We start from the raw sequence: 23,823 nt of genomic DNA, 5'->3' as shown, positions 1-23,823 counted from the left end.
GTCGGTACCGCCCGGGCAGGTCGGGTTCCTCTGCCCCCTCTTCCTTTAAGAGGAATTTCTCCCCCAAGCAGCATTCCTTTCGCAGAGACCGCCGTCCCGGAGGTGCTCCCTCCGGTCCTCCCCCAGGGTCTCGTACCCAATGACGGGGCCTTGGTCCACGCCCCAGTGCAGATTGGAGGACGGCTGTCCTCGTTTCTGGGCGAGTGGACCAGGGTAACTTCAGACGCTTGGGTGCTGGAAGTCATCAGAGACGGCTACAAGCTAGAGTTCTGCCGACCCTTAAGAGACGGGTTTGTACTCTCTCCCTGCAAGTCTCCGGTCAAAGCTGTGGCAGTGCAGCAGACTTTGGACAATCTGATCTGCCTGGGGGCGGTCGTTCCGGTGCCAGAAAGTCAGCTTGGCAAGGGGCGTTACTCCATTTACTTTGTGGTACCAAAGAAAGGAGGTTCTGTCCGGCCTATCCTCGACCTCAAAGGGGTCAATCGGGCCTTGAAAGTGCGGCACTTTCGCATGGAGACTCTCCGCTCTGTTATAGCGGCAGTGAAGGCAGGGGAGTACCTGGCATCCTTGGACATCAAGGAAGCGTACTTGCATATTCCCATCTGGCCTCCTCATCAACGCTTTCTGCGTTTTGCAGTCCTGGGCCGACACTTCCAGTTCAGAGCCCTCCCGTTCGGGTTGGCTACTGCTCCGCGGACCTTTTCCAAAGTAATGGTGGTCATCGCGGCCTTCCTGCGAAAGGAAGGAGTACAAGTCCATCCTTATCTGGACGACTGGTTGATCCGAGCCCCCTCTTATGCAGAGTGCGGCAAAGCTGTGGACCGGATAGTTGCTCTTTTGAGCTCCCTGGGATGGATCATCAACTGGGAGAAAAGCCAGCTGCGCCCTACTCAGTCCCTGGAGTATCTGGGAGTTCGATTCGACACCCAATTGGGCAGAGTGTTCCTGCCAGACAATCGGATTGTCAAGCTTCAGGCTCAGGTGGACCAGTTCCTAGTAGCCTCTCCTCTTCGGGCTTGGGACTATGTGCAGCTGTTGGGCTCTATGACGGCCACGATGGAAGTAGTGCCCTGGGCCAGGGCTCATATGAGACCACTACAACAATCCCTGCTGCAGCGCTGGACTCCGATGTCGGAGGATTATGCTGTGCGCCTTCCCTTGGACCCAGCAGTGCGCAAGGCGCTGAGCTGGTGGATGCAGACAGACAAGTTGTCTGCGGGAATGCCTCTGGTGACCCCGGAGTGGATTGTCGTCACGCCGGACGCCTCTTTGTCGGGCTGGGGAGCCCACTGCTTGGGAAGGACAGCGCAGGGGCTCTGGTCTCCTGCAGAGGCAAAGTGGTCTATCAACCTCCTGGAACTCAGAGCCATTCGGTTGGCGCTTTTGGAGTTCATCCCGGTACTGGTGTTGAAGCCGGTACGGGTCCTGTCGGACAATGCCACGTCTGTGGCCTATGTCAACCGCCAGGGAGGTACCAAGAGCGCCCCTCTAGCCAAGGAGGCTATGAATCTATGCCAGTGGGCAGAAGCGAACCTGGAGCAGCTGTCAGCGGCCCACATTGCCGGAGTCATGAATGTCAAGGCGGACTTTCTCAGTCGCCATACCTTGGAGCCCGGAGAGTGGCAGCTATCTGCTCAGGCGTTCTTGGACATCACGAAGCGCTGGGGCCAGCCGAGCCTAGATCTGATGGCGTCATCAGCCAATTGCCAAGTGCCGCGCTTTTTCAGCAGAGGACGGGACCCTCGATCCCTGGGAGTAGATGCTCTTCTCCAACAGTGGCCGACTCAAGAGCTTCTCTATGTGTTCCCGCCCTGGCCCATGTTGGGCAGGGTGCTAGACCGGGTGGCAAAGCATCCCGGCAGGGTAATCCTGGTGGGTCCGGATTGGCCCAGACGTCCCTGGTATGCGGACTTGATCAGGCTCTCAGTCGACGATCCTCTGCGGCTGCCAGTGGAGCAGGGCCTGTTACATCAGGGTCCTGTGGTGATGGAGGATCCCTCCCCCTTTGGTCTTACGGCCTGGCTATTGAGCGGCAGCGTCTGAGAAAGAAGGGCTTCTCAGACAAGGTCATCGCCACTATGCTGAGAGCGAGGAAGCGCTCTACTTCTACTGCTTACGCCAGGGTTTGGCGTATATTTGCAGCGTGGTGTGAAGCAGGCTCACTTTCTCCCTTCACTGCTCCAATTTCTTCAGTGTTGGCGTTCCTGCAAGAAGGTCTGGAGAAAGGCCTGTCGCTCAGTTCCCTTAAAGTCCAGGTAGCGGCTCTGGCTTGCTTCAGGGGCCGCCTGAAGGGTGCTTCCCTGGCTTCGCAGCCAGATGTGGTGCGCTTTCTCAAGGGAGTTAATCACCTGCGCCCTCCTCTGCACTCAGTGGTGCCTGCGTGGAATCTCAACCTGGTACTAAGAGCATTGCAGAAGCCGCCTTTTGAACCCTTGTCGAGGGCATCTCTGAAAGACCTGACGTTGAAAGCAGTCTTTTTGGTGGCTATCACTTCAGCCAGAAGAGTTTCCGAGCTCCAGGCGCTCTCATGTCGAGAGCCCTTTCTGCAGTTCACTGAGGCAGGAGTGACTATTCGCACAGTGCCTTCCTTCCTGCCCAAGATTGTTTCTCGCTTCCATGTGAATCAGCAGCTCTGTCTCCCTTCCTTTCGTAGGGAGGACTACCCAGAGGAGTACTCTGCTCTTAAATATCTGGATGTGAGACGAGTCATCATCAGATACTTGGAAGTGACCAATGATTTCCGGAAATCGGATCATCTGTTTGTCCTGTTTGCAGGTCCTCGTAAGGGTCTGCAGGCTGCTAAGCCTACAGTGGCAAGATGGGTCAAGGAAGCCATTGCAGCGGCTTATGTGGCCGCGGGGAAGGTGCCGCCTATCCAGCTGAAGGCTCACTCCACTAGAGCTCAGGCAGCCTCGATGGCAGAGGCCGGGTCCGTCTCCTTGGAAGAGATATGCAAGGCGGCAACTTGGGCTTCGGCTCATACATTCTCCAAGCATTACCGCTTGACTGTGGCTGCACGGGCGGAGGTCCGGTTTGGAGCTTCAGTGTTGAGGTCAGGGATTTCAATGTCCCGCCCTGGGTGAGTACTGCTTCGGTACATCCCACCAGTCTATGGATTGATCAGCTTGATGATATGGAAGGTAAAATTATGTATCATACCTGATAATTTTCTTTCCATTAATCATAGCTGATCAATCCATAGCCCCTCCCAGATATCTGTACTGTTTTTATTCTGGTTGCATTTCAGGTTCAAGTATAGTCTTCAGTTACTTCAGAAAGACTTCGTGTTCAAGTTTTTTCACTTGGATTCTTCAAGAGTTGAGACGAGTTTGTGTTACAGTGAGCTGCTGCATTCCTCTCCCCTCCGTTTTACGGGGCTGGATTGAGATTTAAATTCTGCCGGCACTCCCTCCCGCTTCGTGCGGCTGTAGGGCAGCTTTGTACCCCTCCCGCTTCGGCGGTGTTAGGGTCAGTCAGCTCCTCCCGCGGTTGCGGTTGCAGGATAAGCCAGATCCCCCCGCATCGGCGGGTGTGGTGTCCCTCCCCCGCTCCGCGGGGATGAGCTGGACGGATTCCCCTCCCCCACTTGTGTGGGGATGAGCTGGGTTAATTCCCCTCCCCCGTTTCGGCGGTGGTGAGCTGGGCAGAGTGTCCCTTCGTGGGTGTAATTCTCTAAGTGCTGAGTCCTGCGGATGGAGCTTTGATATCGACATACTGAGGAGTTTCCGGCAGCACATGACCACATATAGGGAGGCAAAAGTTTGCTCTCTATCTCCACCTGCTGGTAGATGGACACAACCCACCAGTCTATGGATTGATCAGCTATGATTAATGGAAAGAAAATTATCAGGTATGATACATAATTTTACCTTTGATGTCCCCATGCATACCTCCGACCCATCCCCATCCTCCCACCCTGTCAGACTGTCATAGTAATGCTTGAATGTTTTCACTTATATACACTGTCAGCTAGCACATTTGCTTATTTCCGATCTGACGAAGAAGGGCAACCTTCGAAAGCTAATCAAGAAATGTATTAAGTTATGTCCAATAAAAAAGGTATCATCTTATTTTCTTTTCCATGTTTTATTTTGTTTGATTTCTATTGAATATAATACTGAATTTTGTAAATAAATCCATGGCCTATGTAAGGACATCTATTCTGTAGGTGCCTACTTTTCTTTATAATACTAGCAGAAGTGGCCTGAAAGGCACTAACTCTTGCACCAGCCCGTGTAAATGCCCATTGCCTTATGAGTTGAAATGTGTATGTTGCATGTAATTATGTACTCAAACCATGAGCATTCCTACTGGCAAAGTTTGTACTATCAAATTAGTGTTGCATACTTTTCTGCTGGTCGGTATTCTGTTAGAGGTCATTTGTGCATGTAAATGACTAAATACTGCCATTTATGCACCTTCTTGCTGCCTCTTATTAAGTGGCTCCTTATAGAATTATGGCCAACATGACTAAAGACAGACATTAACTTCTAGATTTGAAAAAAATGTTGCATTTGTAGTAATTGTTACTTATCCTGCTTTTTCCTTAGTCGGACATGTACAGCGTGGGTATTATTCTGCTAGAACTCTTTCAACCTTTTGTAACTGAAATGGAAAGAACTAAGGTTCTGACAGCTTTGAGAAATGGTCATGTTTGCAGCTCTTTTAATGGACAGTGGCCTGTGCAAACCAAGTATGTTTGTCTATTGACCAGCAAAGAATCTTCACAAAGGCCAACTGCTGCTCATCTTCTGGAAAGTGAGCTCTTTCATAATACAGAAACAGTAAGTGTTTTTAAAATATTACTCTAGATGGTTGAAGCTAAAATTATTTTTCAAGTAAATGGACAAACAGAGAAAATGACTGCAGATAAAGACCATATTTTTTTTGTTTGTTACATTTGTACCCCGCGCTTTCCCACTCATGGCAGTCTCAATGCGGCTTACATGGGGCAATGGAGGGTTAAGTGAGTTGCCCAGAGTCACAAGGAGCTGCCTGTGCCTGAAGTGGGTATCGAACTCAGTTCCCCAGGACCAAAGTCCACCACCCTAAGCACTAGGCCACTCCTCCACTGTTGCTACTATTTGAGACTCTACATGGAATGTTGCTATTCCACCAATGTGGCCGCGCAGGCTTCTGCTTCTGTGAGTCTGACGTCCTGCATGTACGTGCAGGACGTCAGACTCACAGAAACAGAAGCCTGCGCAGCCTTCTACATGGAATGTTGCTAGTGGAATAGCAACATTCCATGTAGAATCTCCAATAGTAGCAACATTCCACCTAGAATCTCCAATAGTAGCAACATTCTATGTAGAATCTCCAATAGTATCTATTTTATTTTTGTTACATTTGTACCCTGCGCTTTCCCACTCATGGTAGGCTCAATGCGGCTTACATGGGGCAATGGAGGGTTAAGTGAGTTGCCTAGAGTCACAAGGAGCTGCCTGTGCCTGAGGTGGGAATCAAACTCAGTTCCCCAGGACCAAAGTCCACCACCCTAACCACTAGGCCACTCCTCCACTCCTATTGCCTATCCAGTCTACCCATTCACACCAACTGCTCAGCTTTTTAGTCTCTTCCTTTTTCTTAGAGATCCTATACAGTGCTTTCTTGTATTCAGATAGTGTCATTGCCTCTACCATCTTCACTGGTTGGTTGTTCATGCATCTTATCACCCTTTTTCTGAAAATATATATTTTCTTAGAGTACCGCTGAGTCTTACCCTTTTTCCCCTTATCCCATGACCCCTTGTTTTAGAGCTTCCTTTTCATTGAAAGATGCCCAAGTTATATCTATTTAGTACCATGGAAACATTTAAATGTGCGTCTTATCTTCCCTTTCCTCCAGTGTGTGCATATTTAGATCAGTATGTTTTTATGTGACTATCATTGACCATTTTAGTAGATGCCCTCTGCACCAGCTTAATCCACTTTATATGCTTTTGAATGTACAGTCTCCAGAATTGTGCACAGTACTGCAGATGAGGTCTTATACAGAGGCAATATTGCCTCCATTTCTTCTGCTAGATGTTCCTTTTCCTATGCACCCAGGCATCTATTATCTTATGTATCTGTTTAGCCACCTTAAGATTATCAGGTATGATGATGCCTCAGATTCTGTGCACAGAACTTTACCCCATATACAGTTTTACTCCCTTGTGTTTTTGCAACCCATATGTTTGACCCTGTATTTTTTTTAGCACTTGAAAGTACTGTACTTCATGTTCGATATAATCTTTTCCTATTTATTTTTTGCAGACTAGTTTTGGCTTGCTCCTTTCAACTTCCAGCTTAATCACAACCAGTTTTCATTTGGGCTACTCTGAGATTACAATGTTGAGATTTATACTTACCTATTAATTTCCTTTCTTTTAATCTTAATAGACCTGCCCAGATGAGTGGGCTGTGTCTTCTCCGAGGACAAGCAGGCTGCTTGTTCTCACGACTGGGTGACGTCCGCGGCAGCCCCCACCAACCGGAAAAAAGCTTCGCGGGACGGTCGGCACGCAGGGCACGCCCACCGCGCATGCGCGGCCGTCTTCCCGCCCGTGCGCGACCGCTCCCGCCAGTTCCTTTTTTTCCGCGTCTGGAGAGAGTCGTGCCTCGAACTGCTCTCTCTTTTTCAGCCGCCGGATTTTCGTTCGCGTTTACGCGATCGCGCTATTTCTTAGTTCGGTCTAGTTACCGCCCGGCTTCTTTTTTCAAAAAAAAAAAAAAGAAAAAAGAAACCCTGCGCGTGTGGAGCACGCGCTCCCTTTTTCCCTCGCTTCCAGCGGGGACGCCGCGTTGCGGCCTAGTGGCCGCTCGGTCGTTTTCTTTTTCGTGGTGTGATTTCAGCCACCATTGACGACTTTGACTTCGCTGACGCGATTTTTCCGTCGATGTCCTCGAAGGTCCCGAGTGGATTTAAAAAGTGTGGTCGCTGCGGCCGGCCGATCTCGCAGACCGACACCCACGCTTGGTGCCTCCAGTGCCTCGGGCCGGAGCACAATATCAAGTCGTGTTCTCTGTGTCTCGGTCTCCGGAAACGGACTCAGGTTGCGAGGCAAGTTCTGCGGGACCGTCTTTTTGGAACTTGCGCCGGCCCCTCGATGTCGACCTCGAAGGCATCGGTATCGACGCCCGGCCCTTCGGTACCGGTATCGATGCCCGAGACATCGGCACCGATGGCAGCGACCCCAGGAGAACAGGTCCCGTCGGCCCGCCGGTCCTCCGGTGAGAGTGGGGGTGAGAGGCCGCGTGGGCAGTCGGCCCCGGTCACTCCCTCAGCTCGTGGGCCACGGGACCGAACCCTGTCTGACCCGGTACCTCGAGACCGAGGGGGATCGACCTCCTCCTCCTCCATGCCCTCCGGCGCCGGTGACGGGCATCGCAAGAAAGATAAGAAGCGTCGTCACCGGTCGCCCTCGGCACATCCGGATATCGGAGAGGAGGCGACGCCGAAGCGTCATCGTCGGGAGGAGAGGTCTCCGTCGGTTGTGGAGGTACCGACGCATCGGGGTTCCGGCACCTCGGTGCCGTCTCCTGGCTCCCAGCAGCTTCTGGCGCCGACACCCCTACCGACCCCACCGCCTTTCCCGGCAGCGGGCCTGGACGAGTGCCTCAGAGCCATCCTTCTGGGGATCCTGGAAGGGCTGATGCGCCAGGCTGTGCCGGCGCCGGGGGTGCTTGCGCCCTCGGCGCCTATGACTGTGGCGCCGGCGAGCTCTAGCCCGGCGCCGGGGCCGTCGACACCGCCGCCGCTTGCGGTGCCGGTCTCGACCGCCACGCAAGTGGAGTCCCCGTCGACGGAGGGAGCTCCGTCCCCGCCGGCGCGGGAGTCCACCGCTCGACGACACCGAGACCCTGGTGCCTCGACGTCGAGCCGGGCCCGGTTCAGGACTCAGCTACATGAGCTTATGTCCGACACCGAGGATGAGGACTCGTGGGGGGAAGAGGAGGACCCTAGATATTTCTCCTCAGAGGAGTCTACGGGCCTTCCCTCGGACCCCACGCCTTCACCGGAGAGGAAGCTCTCACCTCCTGAGAGTCTCTCCTTTGCCTCCTTTGTGCGGGATATGTCTATCAGCATTCCCTTTCCCGTGGTCTCTGTGGAAGAGCCGAGGGCCGAGATGCTCGAGGTCCTCGACTATCCATCACCACCTAGAGAGTCCTCCACGGTACCGCTGCACAATGTCCTCAAGGAGACACTGCTTCGGAACTGGGTGCGACCTTTAACTAACCCCACCATTCCCAAGAAAGCAGAGTCCCAGTACAGGATCCACTCTGACCCAGAGTTAATGCGGCCCCAATTGCCCCATGACTCGGCGGTCATGGATTCTGCTCTCAAGAGGGCACGGAGTTCGAGGGATACCGCCTCGGCGCCCCCGGGGCGGGAGTCTCGCACTCTGGACTCATTTGGGAGGAAGGCCTACCAATCCTCCATGCTCGTGACCCGCATCCAATCATACCTGCTCTATATGAGCATTCACATGCGGACCTATGTGCAACAACTGGCGGACCTGGTCGAGAAGCTCCCGCCGGAGCAGTCCAGGCCTTATCAGGAGGTGGTCAGGCAGCTGAAGGCGTGCAGAAAGTTCCTGTCCAGGGGTATCTATGACACCTGTGACGTGGCATCTCGTGCTGCGGCCCAAGGTATAGTGATGCGCAGGCTCTCATGGCTGCGTGCCTCTGACCTGGACAACCGCACCCAGCAGAGACTGGCCGACGTCCCTTGCCGGGGGGATAACATTTTTGGTGAGAAGGTCGAGCAGATGGTGGACCAACTGCATCAGCGGGAAACCGCTCTCGACAAGCTCTCCCACCGGGCGCCTTCAGCATCCACCTCCACAGGTGGACGTTTTTCCCGGGCCCGGCAGGCTGCACCCTATTCTTTTGCGAAGCGTAGGTACAACCAGCCGGCCTGAAGGCCTCGTCAGGCACAGGGACAGCCCCAGCGCGCTCGTTCTCGTCAACAGCGTGCGCCTAAGCAGCCCCCGGTGCCTCCACAGCAGAAGCCGGGGACGGGCTTTTGACTGGATCCACGGGAACATAGCCGCCCTACAAGTGTCCGTACCGGATGATCTGCCGGTCGGAGGGAGGTTAAAATTTTTTCACCAAAGGTGGCCTCTCATAACCTCCGACCAGTGGGTTCTCCAAATAGTGCGGTGCGGATACGCCCTGAATTTGGCCTCCCTGCCTCCAAATTGTCCCCCGGGAGCTCAGTCTTTCAGCTCCCATCACAAGCAGGTACTTGCAGAGGAACTCTCCGCCCTTCTCAGCGCCAATGCGGTCGAGCCCGTACCACCCGGGCAGGAAGGGCAGGGATTCTATTCCAGGTACTTCCTTGTGGAAAAGAAAACAGGGGGGATGCGTCCCATCCTAGACCTGAGAGGCCTGAACAAATTCCTGGTCAAAGAAAAGTTCAGGATGCTTTCCTTGGGCACCCTTCTGCCAATGATTCAGAAAAACGATTGGCTATGTTCCCTGGATTTAAAGGACGCATATACTCACATACCGATACTGCCAGCTCACAGACAGTATCTCAGATTCCGCCTGGGCGCACGGCACTTTCAGTATTGTGTGCTGCCCTTTGGGCTCGCCTCTGCCCCACGAGTGTTTACCAAGTGCCTCGTGGTGGTAGCGGCCTACCTACGCAAGCTGGGAGTGCACGTGTTCCCATATCTCGACGATTGGCTGGTCAAGAACACCTCGGAGGCAGGAGCCCTCCGGTCCATGCAGTGCACTATTCAACTTCTGGAGCTGCTGGGGTTTGTGATAAATTACCCAAAGTCCCATCTCCAGCCATCCCAGTCTCTGGAATTCATAGGAGCGCTGCTGAATACCCAGACGGCTCAGGCCTACCTTCCCGAAGCGCGGGCCACCAATCTCCTGGCCCTGGCTTCGCAGACCAGAGCGTCTCAGCAGGTCACAGCTCGGCAGATGTTGAGACTTCTGGGTCATATGGCCTCCACAGTTCATGTGACTCCCATGGCTCGTCTTCACATGAGATCTGCTCAATGGACCCTAGCTTCCCAGTGGTTCCAAGCCACCGGGAATCTAGAAGATGTCATCCGACTCTCCACCAGTTGCCGCACTTCACTGCTCTTGTGGACCATCCGGACCAATTTGACCCTGGGACGTCCATTCCAAATTCCGCAGCCCTCGAAAGTGCTGACGACGGATGCATCTCGCCTGGGGTGGGGAGCTCATGTCGATGGGCTTCACACCCAGGGTCTGTGGTCCCTCCAGGAAAAGGATCTACAGATCAACCTCCTGGAGCTCCGAGCGATCTGGAACGCACTGAAGGCTTTCAGAGATCGGCTGTCCTACCAAATTATCCAAATTCGGACAGACAATCAGGTTGCAATGTATTACGTCAACAAGCAGGGGGGCACCAGATCTCGCCCCCTGTGTCAGGAAGCCGTCGGGATGTGGCGTTGGGCGTGCCGGTTCGGCATGCTTCTCCAAGCCACGTACCTGGCAGGCGTAAACAACAGTCTGGCCGACAGACTGAGCAGAGTCATGCAACCGCACGAGTGGTCGCTCCATTCCAGAGTGGCACGCAAGATCTTCCGAGAGTGGGGCACCCCCTCGGTGGATCTTTTCGCCTCTCAGACCAACCACAAGCTGCCTCTGTTCTGTTCCAGACTTCAGACACACGGCAGGCTAGCGTCAGATGCCTTTCTCCTTCATTGGGGGACCGGCCTCCTGTATGCTTATCCTCCCATACCTTTGGTGGGGAAGACCTTACTGAAGCTCAAGCAGGACCGCGGCACCATGATTCTGATAGCGCCCTTTTGGCCCCGTCAGATCTGGTTCCCTCTTCTTCTGGAGTTGTCTTCAGAAGAACCGTGGAGATTGGAGTGTTTTCCGACTCTCATTTCGCAGAACGACGGAGCGTTGCTGCACCCCAACCTTCAATCCCTGGCTCTCACGGCCTGGATGTTGAGGGCGTAGACTTCGCTGCGTTGGGTCTGTCTGAGGGTGTCTCCCGGGTCTTGCTTGCCTCTAGGAAGGATTCCACTAAAAAGAGTTACTTTTTCAAGTGGAGGAGGTTTGTCGTTTGGTGTGAGAGCAAGGCCCTAGAACCTCGTTCTTGCCCTGCACAGAACCTGCTTGAATACCTTCTGCACTTATCAGAGTCTGGCCTCAAGACCAACTCAGTAAGGAATCACCTTAGTGCTATTAGTGCTTACCATTATCGTGTGGAAGGTAAAGCCATCTCTGGAGAGCCTTTAGTCGTTCGATTCATGAGAGGCTTGCTTTTGTCAAAGCCCCCTATCAAGCCTCCTACAGTGTCATGGGATCTCAACGTCGTCCTCACCCAGCTGATGAAACCTCCTTTTGAGCCACTGAATTCCTGCCATTTGAAGTACTTGACCTGGCAGGTCATTTTCTTGGTGGCAGTTACTTCAGCTCGTAGGGTCAGTGAGCTTCAAGCCCTGGTAGCTCATGCTCCGTATACCAAATTTCATCACAACAGAGTAGTGCTCCGCACCCACCCAAAGTTCCTGCCGAAGGTGGTGTCGGAGTTCCATCTTAACCAGTCAATTGTCTTGCCAACATTCTTCCCCAGGCCGCATACCCGCCTGCTGAACGTCAGTTGCACACATTGGACTGCAAGAGAGCATTGGCCTTCTACTTGGAGCGGACACAGCCCCACAGACAGTCCGCCCAATTGTTTGTTTCTTTCGACCCTAACAGGCTAGGGGTCGCTGTCGGGAAACGCACCATCTCCAATTGGCTAGCAGATTGCATTTCCTTCACTTACGCCCAGGCTGGGCTGGCTCTTGAGGGTCATGTCACGGCTCATAGTGTCAGAGCCATGGCAGCGTCAGTGGCCCACTTGAAGTCAGCCACTATTGAAGAGATTTGCAAGGCTGCGACGTGGTCATCTGTCCACACATTCACATCACATTACTGCCTCCAGCAGGATACCCGACGCGACAGTCGGTTCGGGCAGTCGGTGCTGCAGAATCTGTTTGGGGTGTAAATCCAACTCCACCCTCCAGGACCCGAATTTATTCTGGTCAGGCTGCACTCTCAGTTAGTTGTTCTTCGTAGGTCAATTTTCTGTTGTACCCTCGCCGGTTCGAGGTTCAGTTGACCTGGGTTCTTGTTTTGAGTGAGCCTGAGAGCTAGGGATACCCCAGTCGTGAGAACAAGCAGCCTGCTTGTCCTCGGAGAAAGTGAATGATACATACCTGTAGCAGGTGTTCTCCGAGGACAGCAGGCTGATTGTTCTCACCTACCCTCCCTCCTCCCCTTTGGAGTTGTGTTTCATATTTTATTGCTTGTCATTCAACTGGCGGGAGCGGTCGCGCACGGGCGGGAAGACGGCCGCGCATGCGCGGTGGGCGTGCCCTGCGTGCCGACCATCCCGCGAAGCTTTTTTCCGGTTGGTGGGGGCTGCCGCGGACGTCACCCAGTCGTGAGAACAATCAGCCTGCTGTCCTCGGAGAACACCTGCTACAGGTATGTATCATTCACTTTCCTGCCAGCAGATGGAGACCAAGGAAAAAAAAAAACCCAAACAAACATTCATAGCTGACCACTCCCTTTGTAGTGGTCTGGTGTTGCCTTCAGCTCTGCAGTGTCTCAGTGTTAAAGCTAAGACAGCTAGAGGTAGTTGTTTGTAAAGCTCTTACCTTGGCCAGGAGCCCACACTGTTTGGCTGAGTTGTCTCTCCTGATGTGCCTGAGAGAGCACTTAAAAGCATTGCCCATAGGTTTGCTGACCATTGCTCGTCTGAAGGCCACGTGTACTGTTGAATTTTTTTTGGCTCTCTAGAATCAGCTCCCTCTTTTCTTTTTTTTTTTAATGGTGTGAAGCATCTTCTAAGAAAATAATATTAAAAACCTTTCTGTTTACAAAGGTGTTTGGGGACTCAGGGTAGAAGCCCATTGAGATATAAGGTATCAGGGTTCGGGGGGGGGGGGGTGTCTGTTGGTTTCCTGTTGTCTCTTGACCTTTACTATTAGAAATGATAGTTCTTCTCTTCCCTGTTTTTGTAATCTGCCTTCGCCTGTTCATGATAGGCAGTATATCAAGATTTTAATATACAATAATAATATCTGATAGTAATTCCCAAAGAGGATAAGACGGAATACACTTATAGCCTTTTCTCAGAGACCTGAACTGTTACTATGTCCCTGACTACTTTTCATGGTAGAAACAGAACTCCAAAATCTGTGGCTGACTGAACCAGCGTAATACCATTCTCCCTGAAGCCTACACTGATTTGACAAGGAGTAGTGTCCATCCACCCAGTAAAGATTGTGTTGCAATGAAGGAGTATGCCCAAGATCACAGCAACAGGCATCAAGGAGGAATCAGCCTCAGTTGAAGAACTAGCCTGGATTAGCTTCCTGGGGGAGGTAACTTCCTTGCATATTTTTGCTTGTAGCTTCCGAAATGGCCCTGCCAGAACTGGTTTGGGGAAGGGGGGGGGGGGGGATAAGTACCCCTGGCCAACCTCAGCTTTGGTCCCTAGACTTCCAGAATTTCTCTACAGTTGTCTCTTAGGGCAAAAATACACAGGGCTGCAGTTATAGTATTGGTTCTATAGGGGAGAGCTCATGAGAAGCAAGACATAAACGTTGTGGGCTATGCCTTAAACTAGCCATATGGGAGACCCAACAGAAGGAGCTTCTAGCATCACTTACCTTCACTATGTAAGACTTACCAGTTGCAAACCTGTCCAGAAGCTATTGAATACCATTTGGGGAGGTTTGAGACATTCCTTCTCTGTATATTATCAAACGAAGAACTGGAAGCTGCAGATGCCGTGAGACAACAGGAGTGAATTGACCAAGAGATCCACTAGCTCTCTTGATTGTTATATTGTATATGTATCCAAATAAACTATATATTTCTATATGTTGAAGGAATAAAGGCCTCACAGAGCTCCTAGATGGTCACAATCTACTAGAGCTTAAATGGATCTTATATAGTCCTCTGTTCATCATTGGCCAAAAAACCTTCAATGTTGATATTATATCACTGGTTCCTCAATTTGAATCAATTAGCTTTCAATTAAAGGTCTTTGCACAAATATGCTCAACAGTTCTATCCACGTGAAAAAAATTTTATCTATGTGTAGAGGTGTGTATCTATGTGAAAACAGTTATTTGAAACTGAAAGAAAACTTTTCTTTCAGCACGACCTAATGTCCGCTAAGATTCCATGGATCCATTCCTTCTAAACAAGATTCCTTTGTATTTATCCCATGCATGTTTGAATTTCATTAGGTGTGAGCAAAATACAAAATAAATTTAAAAATTACCGTTTTCACCTCCACCACCTCCCGCGGGAGGGCATTCCACATATCCACCACCCCTCTCTGTGAAAAAATACTTCCTGACATTACTCCCGAGTTTGCCCTCCTTCAACCTCAGTTCATGTCCTCTAGTTCTACTGCCTTCCCGTCTCCGGAAAAGGTTCATTTGCAGATTCAAATATTTGAACATTTGTATCATGTCACTTCTGTTTCTCTTTTCCTCCAAGGTATACGTGTTCAGGTCAGCAAGTCTCACCTCGTACAGTTTGCAACGCAAATCCCATACCAATTTTGTAGCATTTGTTTGCACCGCTTCAAGTCTTTTTATATCTTTAACAAGATAAGGCCTCCAAAACTGAACACAATACTCCAAGTGGGGCCTCACCAACGACTTGAAATAACTTGAAAATTGCATACTGTTCCCTGTGGAAGTAGGGAAAGCAGAGGAACTCAAGTTGTGAAGTCATGGCATATAACTGCCTGGGGAGATATATATTTTACTCACTCTTTACAAATCCAAGCTCAAAGCAATTTACTTATCTCCTCTTTTTTTTTTCTCTGTATATAAGTATTTAATAGCAATCTTTTTATATTGGAGGTCCTTGAATGCTTTGCTTCCTTCCATGTAATTTTACAAAGAGAAGATACCCTTCCCCTGGTGATCCAACACCACATTTAACTTTTCTCTGAAAAAGGAATATAAATCTTGATAGCCTTGGTCACTGCAAGGCTGGTATCAGGTGTCTTTCAGTGAGGAGATCCTGCCTTCAATAGATATATAGTAGGAGACAGGTGGAGGGGCCTTATCCTACAACTGCCAGGAGATCAAGTCCCAAAGCATTAAAAAATAAAAAAATTACCAGCTCCTCTCTCTGGAACAGTCTCGCCCTGTTGAGGCATTATCTCATTTTGAGGAAGCACTTTCTCCTTGTCATATAATATAATCTGGTCATTTTTATTCTGCTTTACCTGGAAGGTTCAAGGCAGATCCCAAAAGAGAAAGTACAATCAATCAATCAATCAAACAGATCTAACTAATAGCAGAGAAACCTGTTAGAACAGGACAGACTGAACTGGCTATCAATATATATCTCCTTCTCCTTTTACCTAGCTATAAGAATAGCCATACTGGGTCAGACCAATGGTCCATCTAGCCCAGTATCCTGCTTCTTTACAATGACCAGTCCAGGTTACAAGTACCTGGCAGAATCCCAAATAGTAGCAAGATTCCGTGCTACCAATCCCAAGGCAAGCAGTGGCTTTCCCCATGTCTGTCATTAGCAGACTATGGACTTTTCCTCCAGGAACTTGTCAAACCTTTTTTTAAACCCAGAAATGTTACCCGCTGTAATCACATCTTTCGGCAACGAGTTCCATAACTTAACTATTTGTTGAGTGAAAAAATATTTCTAGGACCGTTCCAGCTAACAGAGTACTCTAGTACTCCAAATTGTACAAGGTTAACATGAAGTTGTTTTCTGTGAGGACATGGATTATGGTTAGGAAGAGCTTCAGGGAGAACTTGGAGGTGCTGCTATCAGTGAACACTTTTGCTTTTTTTTTTTTATGCAACACAAACATAATTTTGGCCTTGAAAAGTACTTTGTATAGAGGAAGAAAGACTCAGCTGTTTCTGGGTTTTGCTCTATTATAGTGAGGTGCTCCAATATATCCTGCTGAAATTGTAGAGAACTGGAGCTTCAGTGGGTCTACTATGCCTGAGGGTAGATGTGTAGTCCCCAGCTAATTTTTTTTTTTATTTACTTGAGGAAAAGAGGGAGACGGAGCCTGCAATGCTTGATTTATTTTGGTGCAAGATAGTGATAAAATGGCAGCTCCAGCAGGGCTCTGTTCCATGGGTACTATAATACTTCTTTCTATTGTGGGGCCAGAGCTTGACCTCCACCCAATTTTACTTTTGGCTAGGTGCTTACTATTTGTGGATCACCTGTCTGTGCCTACCTTCTCGCAAGCCAGGCTGATCTACTATTTGCTTACCTGCAGTTCAGTACATCTCTTTTCCCACTGGCATACTGGAAGCAAGGTGAGAGCGAAGGAATCTGAGACCCTCTGAAAAAGTCCAAATTCAGTACTGCACCATAGGAGGCTGGGAAGAAGCTCAGACAAGAGGATGTGCTATTTTATTTTTTATAGGATTATTTTTTAAACTCTCTGTTGCCTTCCAAACATAGAGGAAGGTTGTGCTCCCACCATGGCAGTGAAATTACGTGCGATCACAGAGCGCTTGACCCATCAGAATTGTACTAAGTCAGTTTCCAAGAAGCGAAGAGACTCGGTCCAAAGGAGACTGTTGCCCAGAGTGCTTCCAAGACTTGTCTTTGGTCTACTAGGTCCATGAAGTTATATCCTTCCTTGAAGCAGCCTAATTACTATCTGCTGTATCAGTCCATGTCTACATTATCTGCTGGAGGCAGAGGGCACTGGTGCAGCCTATAATGAAGCCTCTCTGAGCTCCCCCCCCCCCCCCTTCACCTGATGGTAGGGGGACATAATCCACTTCTCTGGACTGGTCTGGGATAGATAAGCAATTTTTCTTATTTTATATCTCTCTTCTGTTTCTAGCCAGCCATTGCAATGACAGTACTCTGTCAATAACATGCAGAGGCTCCCTGTGGAATCTCAACCGTCATGACTCCTAAGTCCAGTTACTAAGTGTCAGTTAATTGGTGTTTTGTCCTAGGGACTTGTGCATAGATGCCCAGTATAAGATGCTTGACTCAAATATAACCTTCAGTGCCTCCCCCCTGTTACTTCTGACCAGCAACAACAAAACAAGAAGCAGGTGCAGGGCTACTATCTTCAGCCACACACTGTCTGCTCTGTGGGTCCTCTGCCCTAGAACAGTAAGCTGACATTTGCCAGGCCCCTTCCCCCTCTGAGCTGACAGCATGTGCCTGAAGATTGCAGCCCTGCACATGCCTCTACTTGTTTTGCCGCCGCTGCTGCAGCGGCGGCCGCAGGTATACCTGAGAATGAAAAGAGACCAGATGGAAGGGGGATGAGAAAATGACGCATGGAAGAGGGGTAGAGAAAGAAAATGAATGGAAACATGGAGTGAGAAAGAAGGGAGATGCCAGATGGGAGGAGGAAAGAGGGCATGCTGGATAGAAAAAGGGTAGAGAGAAAGGGAGGATGCTGGGTAGGATGGGGAAAGAGACTGGATGGAATAGGTGAGAGAGGAAAGATGGTACTTGGAAGGGTGAGGAGCTAAAGAGGGGAGACACTGGCTGGAAGGGTATGGGGGGAGAGAGAAGAAAACATAGAAAAAGGAGGGGAAAATGACAAATGGTCAGGAAATCCTAGCAAGACAGTTAAGAGAAGACGAAGGAAAGCAGAAACCAGAGACAACAAAGAATTTTATTTTTAATTTAGGATGAAGTAATGTGGCAGTTGTGTTAATAAAATGGAAAATAAGATGATATATTTATATTGGACTAATTTTAATACATTTTTAACTAGCTTTTAGAGGCCAGAACTTCCTGCCTCAGGTCAGGAGAGGATGCCATAACAGCAATAATAGTGTCTTTGAACGTTATTCAATTAGTCCAATAAAAAAAGTATCATCTTATTTTCCTTTCTTATTTGTATCTGTTAATGTGTAGTGTACTGAACCTAATGTGCTTTTGAAATTTATGTCTCCTATCTTTACATTTGTATGGTTGCCAATAAACACAGGGTTTCTGTTAGTGCTGCTGAACACCACCAACAGGAAGATGCTGGACTGGGGAACTAGGGATAACTGGGAACCAAAGTGTGAAAGTGCCTGCATATATTTGCAGGATATTGCAAATACCGTTCAGTTTGTCATGCATTATTTTGATTTTTTTGGTACATAATTCCTGTAATGTATTCAGTGTGCATAATACCATTAGTCATAGAGGTACTAGGAGGCAGCTGGTACCCAGTGAAAGGATCCGTCCCTGTGCCCCTCCCCCCCCAAGGATTTCAACTTGCCCCAGCTTAGCTTAGCCCATCTCACCCCACCCTAACACCACTCTATCTTAGCCTTCCCAAACAGTGGCGTTACCAACTGCATATGGTACTGTGAATGAGGCTAGGACCATTGTGGAGGTTGTAAACGGACCAAAGAGCAAGTGCTGGGCTGGGTCTTTAGGTCAGTCCCACTTAAGTTTCGATATACAATCCAGTTTCCTCATTGAGGTTCATGTGGACAGTGTTAATCATTTCTGGAAAATTGGAGGTATTTTATCTTGGAAACTTGAAAAGGTATGTTATAATGTATCTATGTATTGGGGTGGGGGGAGAGAGTGTGAATTACTAAAACGTTTGCAGAAAAAAATTGTAAAATATAATTTCTGCATAGCCTATTTCCTTTCGATATAATTACAAGACTTATTTTTCTACAGGTGATTAGTAATCTGCAGAAGGTGGTAGTACAGCAGGAAGAAGAAATTAAAAAACTACAGGAGAAAATTCAAACCCTGTTGAAGGAAAAGAATGAGAAAGATGTGGATAATGTAGCAAAACTTGGATCTTTAGTATGAATAGTGCCGTTTAAATTAAGTGTCAAAAATTGTAAGCATTATTAAATTACACTTGCCAATCTTCATATTGAAGGTTGCACTTAGGGCCTCTTATTTAAACCGTGCTAGCAATTCCCATCGCATAAGAGGAAGCCCATAGGAATTGAATGAGTTTCCTCTCATGTGCCACGTGGGAATCGCTAGCGCAGTTTAGTAAAAGAGGCTCTTAATTTTTATCTAAAATTATGTAAAGCTGTAAAAGTTTCTAGTGTACAAAATATACATTATTTTTTTTTCTGCACGTATACAGAAACATTACTTTCAGCTGAATTCTGCACAACTGTGGAGGGCAGATTTTGGTGTTATGATAAGACTACTGTGGTAACATTAGTCAGAGATCAGAAATGAGAGGTAACTGAATTTGTCTGTGGGGCTAGAAGGTGACAATCTACTTTAGCCTGCAGCTGTAGGGTGGTTGTTTAGTGATACAGTGCAGAAGCAGAAAACCAAATTAGTCTGTGCTTTCTCCACTAGCTTGACTTGCACTCATGGCCACAGCTCTGATGTTGATAGCAGTTTCCTAGTCCTACGTCAGAGCAGCTGGTTAGAGGATGGCCAGCTTGGAGGTTTGTGGGGAGTTTGGGTTTGTTATCCATTCTTGAGGTCTGTGGCACGGGTTAAGCCTAGCACAGCTGGGGAGAGCAGGGTTTTGATGAGAGGGGAAAAGAGCTGGGCCTTATGGTATAGTACTGTATCTGAATTTTTTTTTAAAGAAATTGCTAGTACATTTTAATTTATATATTTAATTTTAAAATTCTGCAAATTATTTTACACAAAATTTCCCGAGTATGGCATATTACCCTTGTGCAGGATACAGAGGAATATTTGGCCAATGTAGGCTTTTTCCTTTTGTAATATATCTGCTCCCCTTCCTACCACCCTACTCAGGATCCATAGAATATTGATGCTATTTTCATTTGTCTTCTCTCCCTGTCTTCCCCCTGCCTACTAGCCCATCTTCTTCTTTCCTCTGTTATACTCACTGACCTTTCTAGCTTACACCAGTATCCCCTGCCTACCTCCATATTAGCTGCTGCTTGACCACACAAGTATGCAATCTTTTATATTCTCTTCTAGTTTAGATGTTGCCAGGCCAGTACAAGTTTGACTTTAGTACTGAGTGGCAATGGTGATTAACATAAGAATTGCCATACTGGGACAGACTGAAGGTCCATCAAGCCCAGCATCTCATTTCTAACAGTGGCCAATCCAGGTCACAAGTACCTGACAAGATCCCACAACATCAAAAACAGTTTATGCTGCTTACTCCAGTTTTCCTAAGTCCCTCTTCATAATGGCTTATGGACTTTCTTTTAGGAAATTATCCAAACTTTTTTTTTTTTACCCTGCTAAGCTAACTGCTTTTACCACATTCTCTGGCAACACATTCCAGTTTAATTACTTGAGTGAAAAAAATATTTTATCCGATTTGTTTTAAACTTACTACTTAGTAGCTTCTTTACATGCTCCCTAGTCCTAGTATTTTTGGAAAGAGTAAACAAGCAATTCACATCTACCTGTTCCACTCTACTCAGTTGTTTATAAACCTTTATCATATCTCCTTTCCAAGCTGAAAAGCCCTAGCCCCTTTAGCCTTGCCTCATAGCAAAGGCATCCCATCCTCTTTATCATTTTTGTCACCCTTCTCTGTACCTTTTCTCATTCCATCACTTTTGAGAGGCAGTGGCCAGAACTGCACAAAGTATTCGAGGGGCGGTTGCACCATAGAGCGCTACACAGGCATTATAACATTCTTAGTTTTGTTTTCCATTCCTTTCCTAAAAATTCTTAATATCCTATTTGCTTTTTTAGCTGTAGCTGCACATAGAACAGAGGGTCTCAATGTATCATCCTCTTCCTTGGCGCTGACTCCTAATGTGGAATCTTGCATCACGTAACTATGGCTTGGGTTCCTCTTTCCCATATACATTACTTTGCACTTGCTAACATTAAATGCCATTTGGATACTCAGTCTTGTAAGGTCTTGCATTTGAAGTAAAAAGCAGCAGCTGAACCTGCTGACCATGAAATTAATTAGCATACACTGGCTCCTCCATTCTATGCAAATGTTTCATGCATAATTTTTATTTATTTTATTTATTTATTGCATTTGTATCCCACATTTTCGCAGGTTCAGTGTGGCTTGCAATATGATATAAATGATGGAAATACAATTTGTTACAACTTGGTTATGGATTACATTGTGTAGATTTAAGCGAGACAGTCAAGTAACGTTAAGGAATATAACAATGGAACACAGACATGGATATCCTAAAAACCTAACTGGCAAGGGGCTATTCCATGTTTGACTTAGGATGTAGAGACTATGCTTCCCGTATCATACAAGCAGTGTGCTCCTCTGGTTGTAACCAAGGAAGTTAGATTGAGAACAGATGGTATGAGCCTCAATCTGTCTGGCCCATTATATATGCTGAAGCCAGTAGGCAGAAACTGCCCCCATTTTCACTGACCCAAAACCACAGCAAATGCTATTGAAAACAGCAGCAAAAGACAAGTCTTGCAAAACTTTTCAAAGATGGACCACGCATACGGACTGCGTATGTGTGGTCCATCTTTGAAAAGTCAAAAGCTGTTCCAGTTGGATAGACAATGCCTTAAAAGGTGGAAGATAAAAGGTTTCTTTGTTTGTTTTTTACTTAGTTGACAAGCTTTTTAATTTATTTGAAAGCTTCCCCAATGTAGATATAAATATCACGAAATAAAAATTAACTGTATACTACCTTAAGTGAATTTCTTCAACAAGGTAGTAAATAAATCCTAATAAATATCATTAAACAGCTTAGAAAATTATTATAGCTGGTAGAAACTTCTATTTGTGCTCACTTTTCTATACAATACAGATGGCCAAACTTCAGTGATAATATCCTATTTCCTGATGGGTTCATCTTAATTGTTCTAATCTGCCTTGAGAAGCCTGTTCTTATAAAGAGGGAATATATTGAAATTAAATAGAAGTAAAATTAAACTTCTGTCAGTGGGGCACATGGAATCGCATCTTCACTTCATCTGTTTTGTAGAAGTTTACATGTTAGATACACAAATGGATTATTCTGTTTTGAGTATGTTTTAGGGACAAGTGGTTGGTATAAGTCAAAATAAAAATATTTTCTTTCATGCATATCTTTTGTGTTTAAACATAACTAAATGGGGTATAAGCCCCTAATGCAGTCCATTATTTTGTTCATGTGATGTCTTAATGTGACAAAACTGTGAAAACTCTTATCTCTTCTATCTGGACAATAATAAAAGGAGCTCCTTGTGAACACTATCTATCCTAAATGGTTGTTTTGTGGCTGTATACGAGGACATTTTGAACAAATAAGGTTCTGGTGCTAGTCCTGCATCCAAAGATTATATAACCTTTCAAGAAAGCCAGTTAGTTTAACTTATTAGTGTAATATAACCACAAAGGCATGGTATAGTCACATTTTCAATATAATACTAGAGCCCAGCTAAGGAACAGGTTAGTTTGAGTTAATCTTCACTGAACCAAATTTACTTTCCTTGTACCATCACCATCCAGTTGGATACACAGGGTCTTAAAAGGTGGAGGATATATATATATTTTTTTTTTACATTTATAGCCCACATTATCCAAGCGAACTTGGGTTCAATGTGGCTTACATATGAAAATACAGAGAGACAAATAGAATTCAGTTATATCATGGGAACAAGTAGATGGATACATCTGAAACATTTAAAGTTGAGATGAGTATATATACCCAACTGGGCATTTAAGTCTGTCCTTTAAGAAATCATAGCCATAAGTATAGACAGTTATTTAAACATCACATGCACACATTGCAAAAGTAAAAATTGTATAGAGTACATCCCAAAAAAAATTCTCATTTCCATCTTGCAAAACTCTCGTCGTCAGATGTACAGAGCAGTAGGACCCAAAGCAGTCCAAGTCAGAAACAACAGTTTATACGTAATTGTTCACCCACCCTTATGATTCACCTTTGAGTTTAAAAAGCAAAACCATGTGCAGACCAGATAAATGAATTAAAACAGTTTAAAGCAAATGCACTTAATATGTAAAATACTTGTTAGCAGTAATGAAACAGTGAGGGAATATTCAGATAGCAAGCAGCCTAAGCCAACAGATCTATTTTCCACTAAACATAATTAACTTCTTAGACATTTGGCAGCAAATAGTGTGCTGAACTGGACAAAACTTCTGCATGAAGGAAGCCCTTCCCTCATTATTCAATACCTCTCTGTGAAATAGTAAAAAAAAAAAAAAGGCATGTGCATTTTTCACACAAAAGGAGCAAGTTCCCACCTACCATATTTTTCTTTTGATGTAGGCACAGGAAAAAAAAATGTTAAGTGCACCCAGGTTTCAACCTAATTAATGTTTTTGTTTTTTTAATTCTACTTATAACATGTGTTTTGGTGGCCCTTTACTAGGTGAAAATATCTCTGCACCAATACAGGGAGTCCCTATAACCAGCCCCTTCAATGACACACACACACAATTTAGAACTAATTACTACTGTAAATGCTCAAACCAATACTGCCACTAGGTACATCTGTATGCTGCACAAGCCAGCATGTTTGAAAATATAAGTGAAATCAAATAAAAATGCTACCAACACTAAAGAATGACAACATGGATAAAGGAGCTCATAGGTTTACTTGCTTTGTTTTGGGTGAACAGGACTGACAGATGTGCAGAGAGGGAAATGGAGACTAACCGAATTGGCTTCAGCTCTTTTGACACCATGCTGTCTCCTGTACTCAATCTAACCTCCTTGGTTGTAACATTAACTGCTGTCTCATTTACTTGCTGCTTGCTCCAGTGATCAACTAATGGCCGACTGTTCTAGGGGGAAAGCTAACAAGTTTCCCTTTGCCGTAGAGAAACTGCGCTCTACACTGCTGCAACTTCTTCCAACCCTCCTTTTTCAGTCAGATGCACTCATTTTACATGATCAACGTTAAGACGTATCACAGATGGATCTTTTACACTGGC

At 47.0% G+C, this 23,823-nt stretch overlaps 1 protein-coding gene across 1 annotated transcript in view; it reads left to right on the top strand.

Moving 5' to 3' along the window:
* Positions 1–19,528, top strand: part of EIF2AK1 (eukaryotic translation initiation factor 2 alpha kinase 1) — a 92,280-nt gene extending 72,752 nt beyond the window's left edge. Inside the window, exons 14-15 of the mRNA XM_030212960.1 lie at positions 4,551–4,784; positions 18,648–19,528. Coding sequence (XP_030068820.1) covers positions 4,551–4,784; positions 18,648–18,785 — 372 coding nt within the window. The 3' untranslated portion in view covers positions 18,786–19,528. The remainder of the gene's footprint in view (positions 1–4,550; positions 4,785–18,647) is intronic.
* The last annotated feature ends 4,295 nt before the right edge of the window (positions 19,529–23,823 follow it).

The sequence above is a fragment of the Microcaecilia unicolor genome, chromosome 8, assembly GCF_901765095.1.
Source record: "Microcaecilia unicolor chromosome 8, aMicUni1.1, whole genome shotgun sequence".
Classification (NCBI taxonomy): Eukaryota; Metazoa; Chordata; class Amphibia; order Gymnophiona; family Siphonopidae; genus Microcaecilia; species Microcaecilia unicolor.
The sequence above is the reverse complement of the archived record's forward strand: the minus strand, read 5'-3'. Positions and strand labels throughout refer to the sequence as shown.